This window comes from Myotis yumanensis, unplaced genomic scaffold, assembly GCF_028538775.1.
Source record: "Myotis yumanensis isolate MYYU_CA2020_CCGP unplaced genomic scaffold, mMyoYum1.0.hap1 SCAF_10, whole genome shotgun sequence".
NCBI lineage: Eukaryota > Metazoa > Chordata > Mammalia > Chiroptera > Vespertilionidae > Myotis > Myotis yumanensis.
In genome coordinates, this window is record NW_027223761.1 from 47,865,126 (window position 1) to 47,879,750 (window position 14,625).

The 14,625-nt window shown below is 47.5% G+C and overlaps 1 protein-coding gene across 1 annotated transcript in view; it reads right to left on the reverse strand.

Annotated features, from left to right (window-relative positions):
• TENM4 (teneurin transmembrane protein 4) overlaps positions 1-14,625 on the reverse strand; it is a 743,366-nt gene that overhangs the window by 60,667 nt on the left and 668,074 nt on the right. Inside the window, 4 exon segments of the mRNA XM_070425699.1 lie at positions 1,754-2,003; positions 4,592-4,735; positions 7,830-8,097; positions 10,585-10,846. Of these exon segments, the coding sequence (XP_070281800.1) occupies positions 1,754-2,003; positions 4,592-4,735; positions 7,830-8,097; positions 10,585-10,846 (924 nt within the window).

A 14,625-nucleotide genomic window follows, 5' to 3' on the forward strand; every position in this document is an offset into this window, starting at 1 on the left:
ACTGAATGGTCACTGGTTCGATTCCAAGTCAAGGGCATGTATCTGGATTGCGGTTTGATCCCCACCCCAGTAGCGGAGTGTGTGCAGGAGGCAAATGATCGATGTGTCTCTCTCACATGGATGTTTCTCTCTCTCTCTCCACCTCCCTCCCTTCCACTCTCTTTAAAAATCAATGGAAAAAATATCCTTGGGTGAGGATTAACAAAAAGAAAAGAAGAAAAGAAGAAGAAAAAAAAAGAAAAAGAAAAAAAGAAAAAGGAGGCCCAGAGAGGGTAAGTGTCTTCCCCAAAGTTGTACAGCTTGTCTGCCAAGGTGGATTGACCCCCTGTCCATGGCCCTTTCCATCACAGGACAGGAGATGGAAAGACAATATGAGCAGTTGACCAAAGCAATTACACCCAGGGTTCCCTTTTCCTTGGCAGATGCCTCTGCCAATCACACTCATAAAAGAGAGAAGAAAGGCAGAGAATACTCCTGGTGGCCTGGTTCTCATTCAGCCTATTATCTGATTTCCTATGGGTCCATAGAATATGAGCTTCTAATCCTTTTCATGCAAAGACCCTCTCCTTCCCTGTCCCTGCGTGAGTGGGCAAATACCAACGTGCTCCTCTCGGGGCTGTTGTGGCTGTTGGTCAGCCACATGCACTGCAGAATGAAATTCTCAGCAGGCACAGACCTCCAGAGAGTACCTGGACAAGGCATTAAGCCAGAGTGGCCTTCACGGGTCCAGGTGACCGATCTTTGGTGCGGCAGAGCTGCACGATGGCCTTCTGGGTTTGCACCCACCATTCCAGAAGCTGGACCTTTGGCGGTTTTTAAAATTCCATGGTCGACAGTACTACCTCCCTCGCAGAACTCCTAAACTGAATAGCAGGGGCCTCACAAAAGTGAGACTGCTTTTCCCCTGGCCGCTCTGGAGGAAGGCTTTCCTGCCCAAGGGCTGTGCTGTTCACCTGGACCCCAGCCCAGGAGAAAGCAGCCGTGAAGAACCTGGTGCAGTGTCTCCTGAAAGGGAGAGTGGGGCGCCCCCTACCTGTAACCTCAGCTTCTGGTAACCCAAGAACCCACCCTAAGACAGTGCTGTGGTTGTAAGGAGATCTGGCTGAGGGAGGCATGGGGATGGGGAAAAGCCACACCAGGCCCTTCCCTGCTCCCTAAGAACGGCTGTGCTCCGTCACGCCTGGTCAGTCAGGATGGGGAAACAGAAGAGGCCGACTCGGCTGGCTCTGTGGCACCACAGAAGCAGACAGACAACGCCCGGTTTTAGTCCGAGGGCTTTCTCTCAGTGTTGGGCAGCTGAAAAAACAGCTCCTAACTCTGAATGTTAAGTAACGGGGCAAAACTTGGTAACACCGGCAGGGGGGCCTTGGCCAGGATGCCATTCCTTGCCCTCGTTAAAAGACTCATGTGATTGATTCCAATCAGTTCGGTGCTAGGAGGCAGAAAGAAGATCCAGGGAATTCCAAGGAGTTTAATTCTTGGTTGCCAGCAGCCTTCTACGTCAGCTGGACGCCAAGGCTACCTCCCTGTCCCGAGAGAGGTTCGACATTGCAGTGCCCTGTGGGAATCAGCTGCTGCTTCCTCAGGGCCCTCGGCTCAGGTTAGCCTCTGAGCTGGGAAGTGAGAGGTCCTGGATTCTGACAGGTGAGGTGCTGCCCTGCTCCTTCTCTGGGCCTGGTGGGTAAGCCAGCTGGGCCCACAGGATGGCAAAGGGACGTTATAGGAGTGGTGAGGAAGGCAGCGCCTTATGTACCTCAGCTCCAGGATGTTGGTGACGTTCCCGGAGGGGAAGATCCTTCGGATGTAGTTGAAATCTCCCACGAAGAGGCTGCCGTCGGAGCCGCACGTCAGGGCCACGGGGGCCAGGAGCTTGTTGCCGTCAGCCAGGCCGTTGCAGCTGGGGCAGGAGATGCTTCTCCGGCGCCCATTGCCCATGATGCTCCCGATGACGGGGGGCTGCTGAGACACAAACTGGTTCTCCCCGTTCCCTTTGTGCAGGATACCTGCGAGGAGACAGAGAACAGAATCACCCACGGAGCAGGGAGAGGCTCTCTTCTGAGGCTGACCACAGAGCTCCCGTGGTGCTGTAAGGAATGTAAGATCTCTGCCTGCCATTCCGGGCATCTCCCAAGGCTGCCTCACCCCAGAATGAAACCTTGGACGGGCCATACTGCCCTACGGATGAGATCCTCACAACAACTCTGTAAGCTAATGGGGGTGGGGGGGAGGGGGGGGACAAAGTGGCGTACCTGAGGCCACACAGGTGATAGTAGGAGCAGCCATAAGTCCGGGCTCTTAGTTATTTATCTCCACGGCCTCTCACATAGACTGAACTCATCTCCTATCCCTCCCTCTGGTCTCTCTTACAGCACGAATTCTCTATCGCACTTGCCTGTTTTCCTCTCTTTAGGCTGATACCATTTCAAGTACAGGGACCGTGCTTGTCTTTTCCCTTTTTGTATCCCCAGTGCCCAGCACAGAACTTGACACAGAGTAGGCACCAATAAATGTTTATAGAAATGCATGAGGGAAGTGAACTCACAGTCTCTTCTCTCCAAGGTAGAGTCAAGAGAACTGGGTTTTTACCTCATTTTGCAACTAACAGGCTGATCCCAGCTCTTGTCGGTCTCTTGACTGCTCTAACTGCCCTTGGGCCTCATTTTCCCCGGCAAAGAGAAGGGATTGCCCTCGATGACCTGTAAGCGCCATCCTATCTCCCCACTGTTTCCCCTCAGGCCCAGATCACCCGCTAGCTCCTGGATTATTGCCACGGCCACCAAGCTGGACTCGGCCTCCAGCCTCACCCCTTCTGCACCGCAGCCTGAGCGAGTTTTGTTTGCTCCGGTCAGAAGCATCTTTGCCCAGGCTGTCACCTGTTAGCTTTGTCCTTTGTTGAAGGGATACCTTTCATTTTTATGTAGTCTGAGCAATTATTTTTCTACTTGAATGTTTGTGCTTTTTTAGGTTTTAGGGAATCTCTCTGAGATCATAAAGATATTCTATGAAAGTTAATGTGTTATCTTTCTAATTTAGATCTTTAATAAAACTTTATTTTGTTTACTTTGTGCAAAGTATGAACTTACGTTTGTTTTTCTCCATATATTGAGCCAATTTCCCAAATGCCAATTTTGAAAACACTTATCCACCCTCCACTGGTAAGTGATGCTCCCTGTATCATATACTAAGTTCCCATGAACACATGGTATATGGAAGAAATCTGCAGTTACCCACGGTATCCATCCTACCCCCCTTCCTTATTTCTATAGTTATAGAACCTGGTGCTTGGCAGGGCACAGACTCTCTGGGGCTGCCTACAATCCCAGCCTGGTGTGCGGCTACACTTGGCAGGTGACTGCGTTCCGGCCAATGTTTGGAAGTGGAGGTGGCATGGCAGCTGCTGGGATGTGTCCTTAGAGTGGAAAGGGCTTGCTCTTAGTCCTTTCCTCCTTCTTGCTGGCTGGAAAGTGGATGTGAAGTTTGGAGCGGAAGCAATCACCTTGGACCATGACCTTGGGGATGGAGGCTTGAGTAGGAAAGGAGCCTGCCAAGTGCTAAACCAGCCCTGGCATCTCTAGCTCCAGACTTTCAGGTGCATGAGAAACACATTTATAACCTGTTTGCAATTCTGTTATTTTGGCTTTTTGTCACTCATGGCCAAACCTCATCCTAATGACTACTCACAGGTCAGGGTCTGGGCTCCTTGTTTTGTCCCCTGGTATCTATTCATCTGTTCCTGTGCCAGCTCCACACAGTTTTAGATACAATGGCTCTCCTAGGGTAGCTTAATATCTGCTGTGTGCCTCTTTTTGGTTTTTATTTTGAAGATTGCCTTAGCTATTTACACATTTTTATTCTACCATAAGTTTTAGAACGAATTTGTCAATTTCCCCCCAAAACATGTGGTGGCTTTGGTAGGCATTCATGGTATGTACAGATCAGGACATCATTGCCGTAGTTAGTGGTCTCATCCCAGAACACAGAGTGAGCTACTGGAAATTCAGATCTGACTGTGGCATCTGCATGCTTCACACCCTCCATATGCCTCTGGATGAACTTCAGCTACCAAGGCCCGAGCTTTGGCTTTTGCTATTCCCTTCATTTCACCCTTTGCTCAAACCACAGTGACCCTCCTCTCCAATGACTCATCTTTCATGCTTCAGTGCTTGGCACATCCTGTGCCCTCTTCCTACTTGAGACAGGGCTAATCTGGCTGACCCTCTGAGAATCGGTTCACAAGTTCTGTCCAAAGAGGTACCTTGCTGAACCACGAAGCTGAGTGACGTGTCCCTCTTCTATGCCCCAGTGCCCTTGCTCCCTCTGTGATGGCACTGTCCATGGCACAGCATGGAAGTTGTCTGGGAAGTGTTGGCCTCTGATCTGAGTAAATTTTTGAGGCCTTTCCATTCTGCTTCCCCAGAGCCCAGCAGTGACAAGCACAGAGCAGGGACCCCAGGAACACTCATGGACTAATCCTTCAGACCGATGGATCCCATAGGAGCCCGTGGAATCTGAAGTGTGTGTTTTTTGTCTCGCAGGGCATGAAGGACATCACAGCAAGACTGGACTCTGGGGATTTTATCCACCCACTCACCACTTTGGATGTTGAGGGCGTGATGTTTGTCCAGGCTCCATCCTCCCAGCCTGGAAGCGTCGATTTCATAGCCCTGCAGCACTGCTGTTCTTTTCTCCCACAGGATCAGATCCGGGCAGGATTCGTACTCATAACCCACAGAGACTGCAGACAACAAAAGGCACAGAATGCACAGTGAGCAAGGCCTCTTCTTTGGCTTTAGATCTGCATGCAAGGCCCCTGCCTGTCTTTTGTAGAAAAGGAAAAAGGATCACATTTCTAAGTGGAACCACATCTATATGCACAACTAACACAGGGATGCTGGGCCTTGATAGCCCTTTTTTGAAGAGTGATTGTATATTATTAGGAAAAATTAAACAAATGTATTAACTACTTTTTAAAAGGACCCAGGTGACTGGATTCCAGGGAAAACTCTTTAGTATGGAAAACACTTTAGGCACAAAAGTCTTTACTGTAGCATTATTTTTGTTTTTTTTTTTGTTTGTAGCATTATTTTTAATAGTGGAAAACTGGGAGTAACCTAAAGGTTCAAAAGGGGCTAGAGGTTGAGCAAATCCAAGTGTCCTATGCTCTGGAGGAATATTATGTAGCCCCTGGAAATTATGGTTATAAAGACCATGGGTGACAAAGGAATAATGCTAAATTGAAAAAACTAGTTATATATCATATTATATCTGTGTTAAGAAAAACCATACACCAAAAAATTAAGTGTTAACAAGTGGTTGTATTTGCTTAGAAGAACATACGACTTTATTGCTATTTTATCTACTTATCCAATTTGTATTAATGAGAATAGTATTACTTTAATAAAGAAAAACCCAAAATCACTTGTAATGAATTTATGAAAAGGAGCTCAGCTAGGGTACTTTGAAAGCTGGAAATGGCTTTGAGGTTTCAAAACTTGAAAATCCCTGGGTTTCACAAGTTACGGCCTCCTTTGGCCACTGGGATGCAGGCTCCCCAAAGCTGGGTTTGTGAAAAGCCCAATGACTGCGCTATGGAAAGGAACTGTCCGAGGTGGGAATGCTATTTCTTCCAAGTATATTTTTGGGCTGACACTATTTTCCAGTGGACAATATCCTACCACATACAAAAGATAGGAGTTAACAACTGGGCAGCCCCTTAGAGTTTCTTTTAAGTACCATAAAAGATGGCTGACCGCCCTAGCCGGTTTGGCTCAGTGAGTAGAGCGTTGGCCTGAGGACTGAAGGGTCCCGGGTTCGATTCTGGCCAAGGGCACATGACTGGGTTGTGGGCTCAATCTCCAGTGTGGGGCGTGCCAGGAGGCAGCCAATCAATGATTCTCTCTCATCATTGATGTTTCTATCTCTCTCTCCCTCTCCCTTCCTCTCTGAAATCAATAAAAAAATATATATATATATATAAAAAGATGGCTGACTATCCATGGCAGGAGGGGAATATGGCTGGAAAATGACCTTGAGTCCCTTATGCAGGCATAATGCCTCCTACTGGTCATGTCAGGAGAGTGAACCTTGAGGTCTCCCTGCATGGACACTTTCCTTTTTAACTGGTAGTTGGGCACTGAGTGGGCTCATTTCATCTGAGGAGGCTGTAAGGCTTCATTGTTTCTGAAGAGCCACAGAGGTAGTTCACAGAAGGGATTGTGAACAGTGAGAGAGGGTGTCTGTTTCCTTGTGGGGTAGGGTAGGATGCAAAACTATAGGGAAGATCTGGGATAAATCCAACTCCCTTCCTTCCTTGTACATCCTTGGGAAGTCACTTCGCTGTTCTGGGCTTCAGCTTCCTCATGAAGAATGTGGGGACAATTTGACTCACAGGGGGCTTGTGAGAATTAACGGAGATAACATTGTACAGGGGAGCACATTGCCCAGAGGAGATGCTCAACAGATATTCTCTTATTTCCTTCCTTCTTTCTTTTTTTCCTTCCGTCCCCTGCCCCCTCTCTCTCTTTCTACAGCATTACTCCTTCTCTGCATCCTCATTCTGCCTTGACCAAATCTAAAATTGGAGTAGTGTTTGAGATGAGAGGGTTTTCCTGGGGTATTACTCTAAGTCAGTGATTTTTAACCTTTTTCATCTCATGGTGTACATAAAATAATTATGAAGATTCCATACACCAAAAAATATATTTTTTGCTGATCTGATAAAATATATAGGTATAATTTTGATTCATTCACACCAGATGGCTATTGTTGTGTTGGCTGTTGTTATTTTTTAATTTGACAATCTAAAGAAAAAGAGGTTAGTGCTCCTGACTAGTCAGGTATTGCATGTTTTAAAAGTTCTTGTGGCACACTGGTTGAATAATCGCTGCTCTAAGTGCTTGTAGGATTAGCTCTCAAGGGTTAGAACTGCCAATAGTCCAGCTCTGAACCAATCCCAGGGTCCAGCTCTAATCCCAAAGCACACCCAGCCCCCAGAAGCCTAAGGTCTGGGTGGGGCTCGGACTCTAGGACAGGTGGTCACCTTCTGCTTCATCTTTAAAAAAATGACAGCAATAACAAAAATGAAGAGAAAACCTCTGTGATTGGAAACGAGGTAAAGAGGCCACAAAGCCTTTCTGAGGTAGGAAGAATCTTACTCCTCAATGAAACTGGAGAGACCTAGGAGCTCCAGATACACACACACACACACACACACACACTTACACACACTTGTTAATTCTCATCCCAGGTTGCTTTCTCCATTGATTTTTTAAAGAGAGAGTGTAAGGGAGGGAGCGAGTGGGAGAGAAACATCGATGTGAGAGGGACACATTGGTTGCCTTCTGCATATGCCTTGACCAGGGTTGGGGATCGAACCTGCAACCCAGGTATGTGCCCTTGACTGGGAATTGAATGTGCAACTCTCCAATGCCCAGGCTGGCGCTCTAACCACGGAGCAACACCAACCAGGGCAAGACATGCATATTTTTAATGGGCAAGTTCAGGTCTGATGGCTGTGGGGGCCACGGCAATGTCCGTATGGCTCTATCTTGGTGGCACTAAACCTCTTTTACCCATCACAAACCACGATAGTGTTTTTTCAAGGGCCTTTTTGGTTTTGTAATTCTTTTTTTTTAGTGGTCAAGTTTTCCACATTCAGGTCTTTGAGTACATTCTTTTAGGTCAGGGAGGGTCACTGAAAGGTCTTGATGGTCAACTAAGCCTTGAGTACTTCTGAGAAAAGGAAAGGAGTAAGAAGAAAAAGGGCCGCGTCCCCCCAAGTCTCTTGTCTCTCTGAGGATGGTGTTGCGTCCTGTGGCTGGGAGACTTACCGAAGGCTTCCGACAGCCCAAACACCTTCTGGTTGTAGACATCCGTCTTGTCCCAGATGAAATAGTAGGACAAGTCTGGGGCCGCGGCAAACCACTTCCTGAAGAGGCGGCCCTCCACCGCCACCATGAGGTGCACCTTCATGAGGTTGAAGGGGATGGTCGGATGGGTGAGGCTGACCCTCAGGACAGATTTGTAGCCCGGTGTACGGCTGCTCAAGTAACTCAGCCTCATCTTGCCGCCTGAGATGGCGATTTCCTCTTGCAAGGCCTAGAGAGACAGAGCACCATGAGTGAAGGTCATGGGGTCACTGCTGCAGGGAAGATGGTCACGCCCCTTGAACTCTTATTCAAGAGGCAGAGGGGAGAGCAGAGAGGAAGGAGGGGAGGAGAGGAGAGGAGGAGCAGGAACTAGAAGGGAGAGAAGAAAGAAGAGTGGGAAGCAGAATACGAAGAGGAGCGGGAGAAAGAGGGGGGAAGGGAAGAGAAGGAGAAGGTGGAGGAGGGAAAGAAGATCCTGGCTTGCAGGGTTGGCTCTCACAGGGCACAGCTCTGCCTCACTGAACTCTAGTTTCCTCCTCCATTCAACAAGGATGACGATGCTCAGCTCACTGCATGTGAGTAACTCATAAGGTAATGTGTGTAAAATACTTACCATAATGTCACCGCTCACTCACTAGCTGTGTCATTTTGGAAAACTCATGGAACCTTGAATTTCAGTTTCCTCACTGGATTGGTGTGAGGATTGCAGAAGGTCCCATATATAACAGAGACTTGGGAAATGCTACTAAGTGGATGATGGTGCTGCTGGGGGTGGCTGTGCTGGGAGCAGGGGGCACTACGAAGAAGGACCTTCCCCTCAGACTAATGAGGACAGCTGCCTCAGCAACGATCGTTTCTCTCTCAAAAGTTTCTTAAAGGAAGATCTGTTTCCAATGGCCTTTTTCTTCAGCAAAGTAAACAGAGACTAGGAGATGTTGACCAAACAGTTATTCAGGGTTCAGAGCCTGCCAAGGACCTGAGGTGAATGCCCCAGCTCATCCACAGAAAGAGGTCGAACTGGCTTCATGGCGCTTCCTGCTCCAGCGCTGTGCTAGATGAACAGAGTGGCTCAACGGGTGTGATGGGCTCAGATCCACAGCGCAAAGTTGAAATGAATGCTGGGATTTTCTGGAGCATGGCAAAAGCAGAGAACTTTTATCAGCTTGATGCTCTGGGCTCTGTTTCAGGAAGGGGACATTAAATCAATTGAGGCTAACATAGCCATTAAAAGGACAATGAATATTCCACACTTGTGTTCAACTGGGCCTTCACAAAGAAATCCTTTCTGTCCATTTCATATAGAGGTGTGAACCCCCACCCGCACCCCATTCTCCCGACTACACAAAATTTTAGGGATCGAGCCTAAACCAAAGCACTCTTCCTACATTTTAGCTTATAAGTTCTAGTCAAAGTGGGCTCCATACCCCAGGGAATCACAGGCAGGGTTCAAGGGCCATCCCGATGTTCTCACAAATATTTACTTTCTGTAACATACCCTTTAAAATTTACATCTCCCAGTCACGAAGGATCCTCAGTGAGTGGACTGGGAAAACCCAAAAGTTTGTTTTCATGTATGTCATCAACCTGATAATAAGCAAGGGGCAAGGTTTGTGACCCAGCAGGGCTCAGAGAGACCCAGCCCAGGGAGCGTTGTAAGGAGGGTGGGACCTTTCACCTCATTTGTTCCAAAGTCCCTGCCCCTGGGGAAATGTCTAGCTGGAGCAGAACTGGGGTTGAGCAACAAATTATTCCTCTCCAGCAAGCCTTGTCTCCTCTGACAGCCATTTCCTAAGAAAGGTCAGCTGGTAGTTGAGACAGGAGACAAGCACTGAATCTCTGAAAAGAACTGAGGCTTCAACCTCGGGGTGCAATGAGAATTTTCAAACGGCTATATTTTCTTCTTGTGGGCAGCGTCTGAAGCCACTCAACAGGACACACACACACAGAGATGTGTTTGCCCAGCCAGGCATGAAATATACATACAAAAAATGTAACAACCTTCTGCTCCATCAGCACCAGCAACCCAGGAACATGCGCGTAGCTAGCCAGAGCTCTCATTAGGCAGGCAGGACCACGGGGCTTCTCCCCGACCTCCCCCCTCCCCCAAATCTCCTCTCCTCCAGGCCTTGTTTCCCTCATAAGAAACTGGGCAGGGATGGCGGAAACTACACAGCTTTGTTGGGCAGAGAATCTATCTTGATTTCTATTAGATTACAATGCTTCTTTCCAAATTACTTCATTTTAATGATAATTAAGGAAAGCACTTGCACATATAGTTTTGAGCCAAAGCAATCCTTAATTGGCAAGAAGGCAGAGCATATAAAATAATCTTAATAATAATGATGGTTAAAATTTATTGAGCACTTAGTAGGTGCCAGACATTGTGCTAGGCACCTCACTGATATTTTCTCATTTCATCTTTATTATGATGCTCACTATTGGGGATCCCTCTGCCTCACTTCGCTTGGTAGAACCTATCACCATAGATATTTTTAATAGAAATAATGAGAAGGGGAGGGGGGATGCTGGAGCTTGGGGGGAAGGAAAGTGGAAGTGAACTGGATGGCAGAGTGGAAGAGTAGGGACTTTTTATAGGATAAAGGGTGCCAGGCAGTTGGATTCTGCATGGTGGGCTGATGGTGTCTCTTTCTCTTTCCTCCTCCACTCCCCAAATAAAATAAAGGCATGGAGAAATGCAGTTAGGAAAGCTGGGTACCTGAATTTCCGGAACGATGGGGCCTTTCTCAGCACAGGAGCTGGCAAAGGATGTCAGTGGGGATGGAGACACAATAGGGTTGGGGCGGGCGAAGTTGCTCAAGTCGCAGCTGGGAATCTCATTCTCTTCATGGCGCATGATGATGGTCTCCATAACAAAGAAGCGGTCCCAAGGCAGCCAGAGGGTATGCTCCTGGGTGATGAAAGGTGCCCGCTCGAACCGCAGGATGATGGAGATGCCGCCATTTGTGACCAAGTCAAAGCTGTTTGGGAGGCGGGAGGGTTGAGAAAAAGAGAAGGGGGGGAGCAGGAAAAGCAGGAAACAGGAGATGATGAGGAAGAGAAGGAAGACAAGCAGTAGGAGGAAAAAGATGGAGAAAGGAGAAAAAATTATACCAAAGGGTCTGAGCACTTGTTGAGGAGACTTTAAAACCTAAAAGGTGTCACTGCAGACACAAACAGAAACAGATATTCCACAAAGTATTTTTTAAAAAATAGAGAATTTGCCAAAGCCAAATTAAACACTACTGCGACAGAGAGTGACCTGCCAAGACACAGGGCAGTGGGTGAGCCTCTGCTATGGTGCTCCTGGTACTTACGACTCTTGAGCTGATGCTCAGTGAAAAGTCAGCAGAATAAAGTGGAACAAACCCTGCCCTGGCATTAGGAACCCTAAGCCTAGTTCTGCCTCTGCCAAGAACTACTGTGTGATCTTGGCTAGGTCACTTAGCCTCTCTGATCCTCAATTCTCTCATTTATAGAATGTAAAGGTTTAAATGGACTCTTCTTAGGTCACTAAGATTCTATGACTCTACATCAGCTTTAGTTCTGATTATGATACATTACTCAGCACAGGCCTTTGGGATCACAAAAGAGCTAAGCAATCTCAAGATGCACTGTTAGAATCACAGTACATCAGAAGTGAATGGGGAACCAGAAGACTGAGTCCCAGCCTCCCAGTTGGGATGAGATCTCCATGACAGTGTCCCCTGAGAGCCTTCAGTCATTGCCCTCTCCCAACCTGATGACATGTTAGTTTCTTCTACAAACTCACCATTGGGGAGGCATTAGGTTCCTACTTGCACAGTTCCAGTGATAAGGAGCTTGCTATAGTCACAGGAGTACTATCTGACCTCTCGCTAATTCTGATTGTCAAGGTTTTTTTAAAAAATTGAGTCTGGGTCCCTCTCTTTATAACTCCTTAGCTCCTGGTTCTTATTCTACCTGCTGAGGTGACTTGAAACTAGTCTGTCCCTTCTGCCTTTGACCATCCTTGAGGAGTTGGAAACAGTGATTCTGTCTACCTGCCACCTCCAGGCTGGGGTGTCTGTTTGGATAGAGTCCTTTGTGCTATTACTTTTAGGATGCATTTTCAAGGCTTGCCCTCATCTTGCTTTTTTTTAGAAGGAGAACTTCTGCTAACTCTTTACCCACTCAGTATTCTCGCTCCCTGCCCTGGGTGCCCATTGCACCACGTGCACTCCTCCTTACAGGCTACATCATGCTGTCCTGGTATCACAACTTGAACTCTCTGGCCCAGGGACACTAATTCCTCTCAGTATTTCTGGAACCTAGTCCAGTGCTTGGTGATTGAAGTTTAGAGAACAAATGCACGAGTGATACTGTCAAATTCTTCTGAACTGACTGTCCATCAAACACCTTAAATTCCTCCTTACTTTGGCTGTTACTGTAACTCAACCAGATGTTGACCTGTGCAGTGGGTGTTAGAGACCCCAATGCAGGACCTCTCCTTTATCCCTGGTAAATGTACCTTGTGGGATTGGCTTCATTGTTCCAGCTTGCTCTTCCCTTCTCTAGGAGGGAAAGATTTTTCATGGAATGTTCTGTCCTGGTGCCAAATCTTAGTAGGTGACACCCCCTAGATTCGGGTCCCCCCAAAAAGCTTCTCACCCACTTTGCCTGTTTCCCACTCAGCCATCCTAGGCCCACACTTGGGTAAAGACAGTTGGACACCACCCTGCTTTGATAAGTCACGAGAGAGAAAGACCAGAGAAGGGGCTTGTTTTGAACTAAGGCTCCGGGTTTGGCTCTACAGCAGAATGTCAATGGTTGGGGGAGCACCCAGACTGAACAGCATCTGTACTTTGACAGAACAGTTTTTAACCATCAAACAGAATTTTGGCCTGACTTACAAGCTCCCTTCATGAGAGGATGATCATGGGGAAGGGAGTGAAGACAAACATGAAAAGACATTCTCGTGGCTGTGAGCAAGCTGGGGGCAGCTGGCCTTGCCAAGAGCTTGGTGGAATTAGCTCTTGCCAAGAGCCAGGCCTCCAGAGGGAAACCTTCTAGGGGGCATGGATTTGAACCTGACACCAAAGGGGAGGCTCGGTTTTCAGGTGAAGCCCAAGCAGCCTAGGGCCAGTCCAAGCTCTGCTGCTCATTCCATAGGTGAGTTATGTCACCTGTCTGAGCCTCAATCTCTTCATGTAAAATGAAATTAATGATCATAATCACTTGGCAGAGTTTTTAATTAGATAGATGGGATAATGGATGGGAAAAGCACAGGTCCCATTCCCTGGGCCTCATGCTCTGTATAAATCCCATTTTTCAATCCAACGAGCTTGAACTGCTTCTCTTGTCTGCTACTCTTTTGAAATTTTTCTTCATGACTTGTATTTTTCATCTTTTTAATGATCTTTTTGGCTAACTTCTCTGGTACTGTTTTCTGTTTATGAATTCTTGTTAAGACTGAAGGTCTCGCATTTCAGTGTGGGGTGTGTATATGAGAGCGTATGTATGTGTGTGCGTTTGTGCATGTGTGAGCTGGATGAGGGCTTGTCTGGAGTATGAAGGTTACAAAGATGAGTTAGGCTTGGTCCCTGGATTTGCATATGTACACTGTCATCTCCAACTACATCTCTAGCCTTAGAGTTCCTCCTGGGGTCTGAGAGGTAAGAAAGAAAGGGAGGCAGGGAAGAGGGGGAGGAACATGGGCAAATGCTACCCATTCACATACAACAAACAGAGATCTTCAGACACTTAGAGAATAGGCAGTGACTTTCCCATACATTATGAGGGTCTAAGTTGGGAAGAAAATTTAAGCCCCATAATGCACTGGTAAAAACTGCCCTGAAACCCAAGCTATAAGTTGTTGCAACTCGGGCTACTGTGATGTAATTTAGCAGACCGATGCAGGAAAAATGGCTGATGCTTACCTCTTAGGAACTCCTGCTCTCAAGGGGCAGTAGAGATTGCAGGGGGAGCACAAACAGGAGGGATCACAGCCTGGAGGCACTAGAGTGAGCTTTTTCCAAGGGCCACCAAACGTATGTTTTATGGACCCACCCTTACCAAGCACAGGGCAAAGGACTGACCATTTGCCATCTCATATGAATGATGGTCAAATTTCAGTCCCTATGGCTTGTTTTTGATGACTGCTTCATAGCAGGTAATAATGTAGTCAGTAGTCAGAATAACTGTTGCCTACGATGCCGGCATCTGCTGTTTCCGTAAAGCAGGCAGCCCTGAGCTGGAAGGTAGTGCAGACAGAGCATGAAGAGGGAGATTCCTCCATGCTGTAGGGGAAGTCTGTGCTGAGGCCCTTGCTAGGATGGAACGTGTGCAGGGCAGGGAGCCATGGCCTGGCCTGGCCAGGTTACCTGTGGGGACTGGCCACCAACCTCTTCCAGCTGGGCCCCTTCCCATTCCCAGGGAGTGAGAGGAAGGGGGAGGGCTCCCCGTGTCAAGCTTGCCAACCCGTTAAGAGGCACACATGTCTACAAACAGATGAGCCTCTGCTTCATTATCACCTCGGCCGGGACATGTTCACATCTGATATTGGATTAAAGAGGTGCTAAAATCAATCAGGCTGCAGCATCATTTCCAACCCAGAGTGAAAATCAACCTTATGGGCCCACACTTAGCCAGATGGACTGCCACCACCTGATTTTATTAAAAATAGAGGACTTGTCACCACCGACAGCCTAAATATTCCACTTTCCTCCTTCCCCTCCCCTTTTCTCTAAAACGTTCTCATTGTTTGTACTGTAACCATTACCTTCTCATCATTTAATAACTT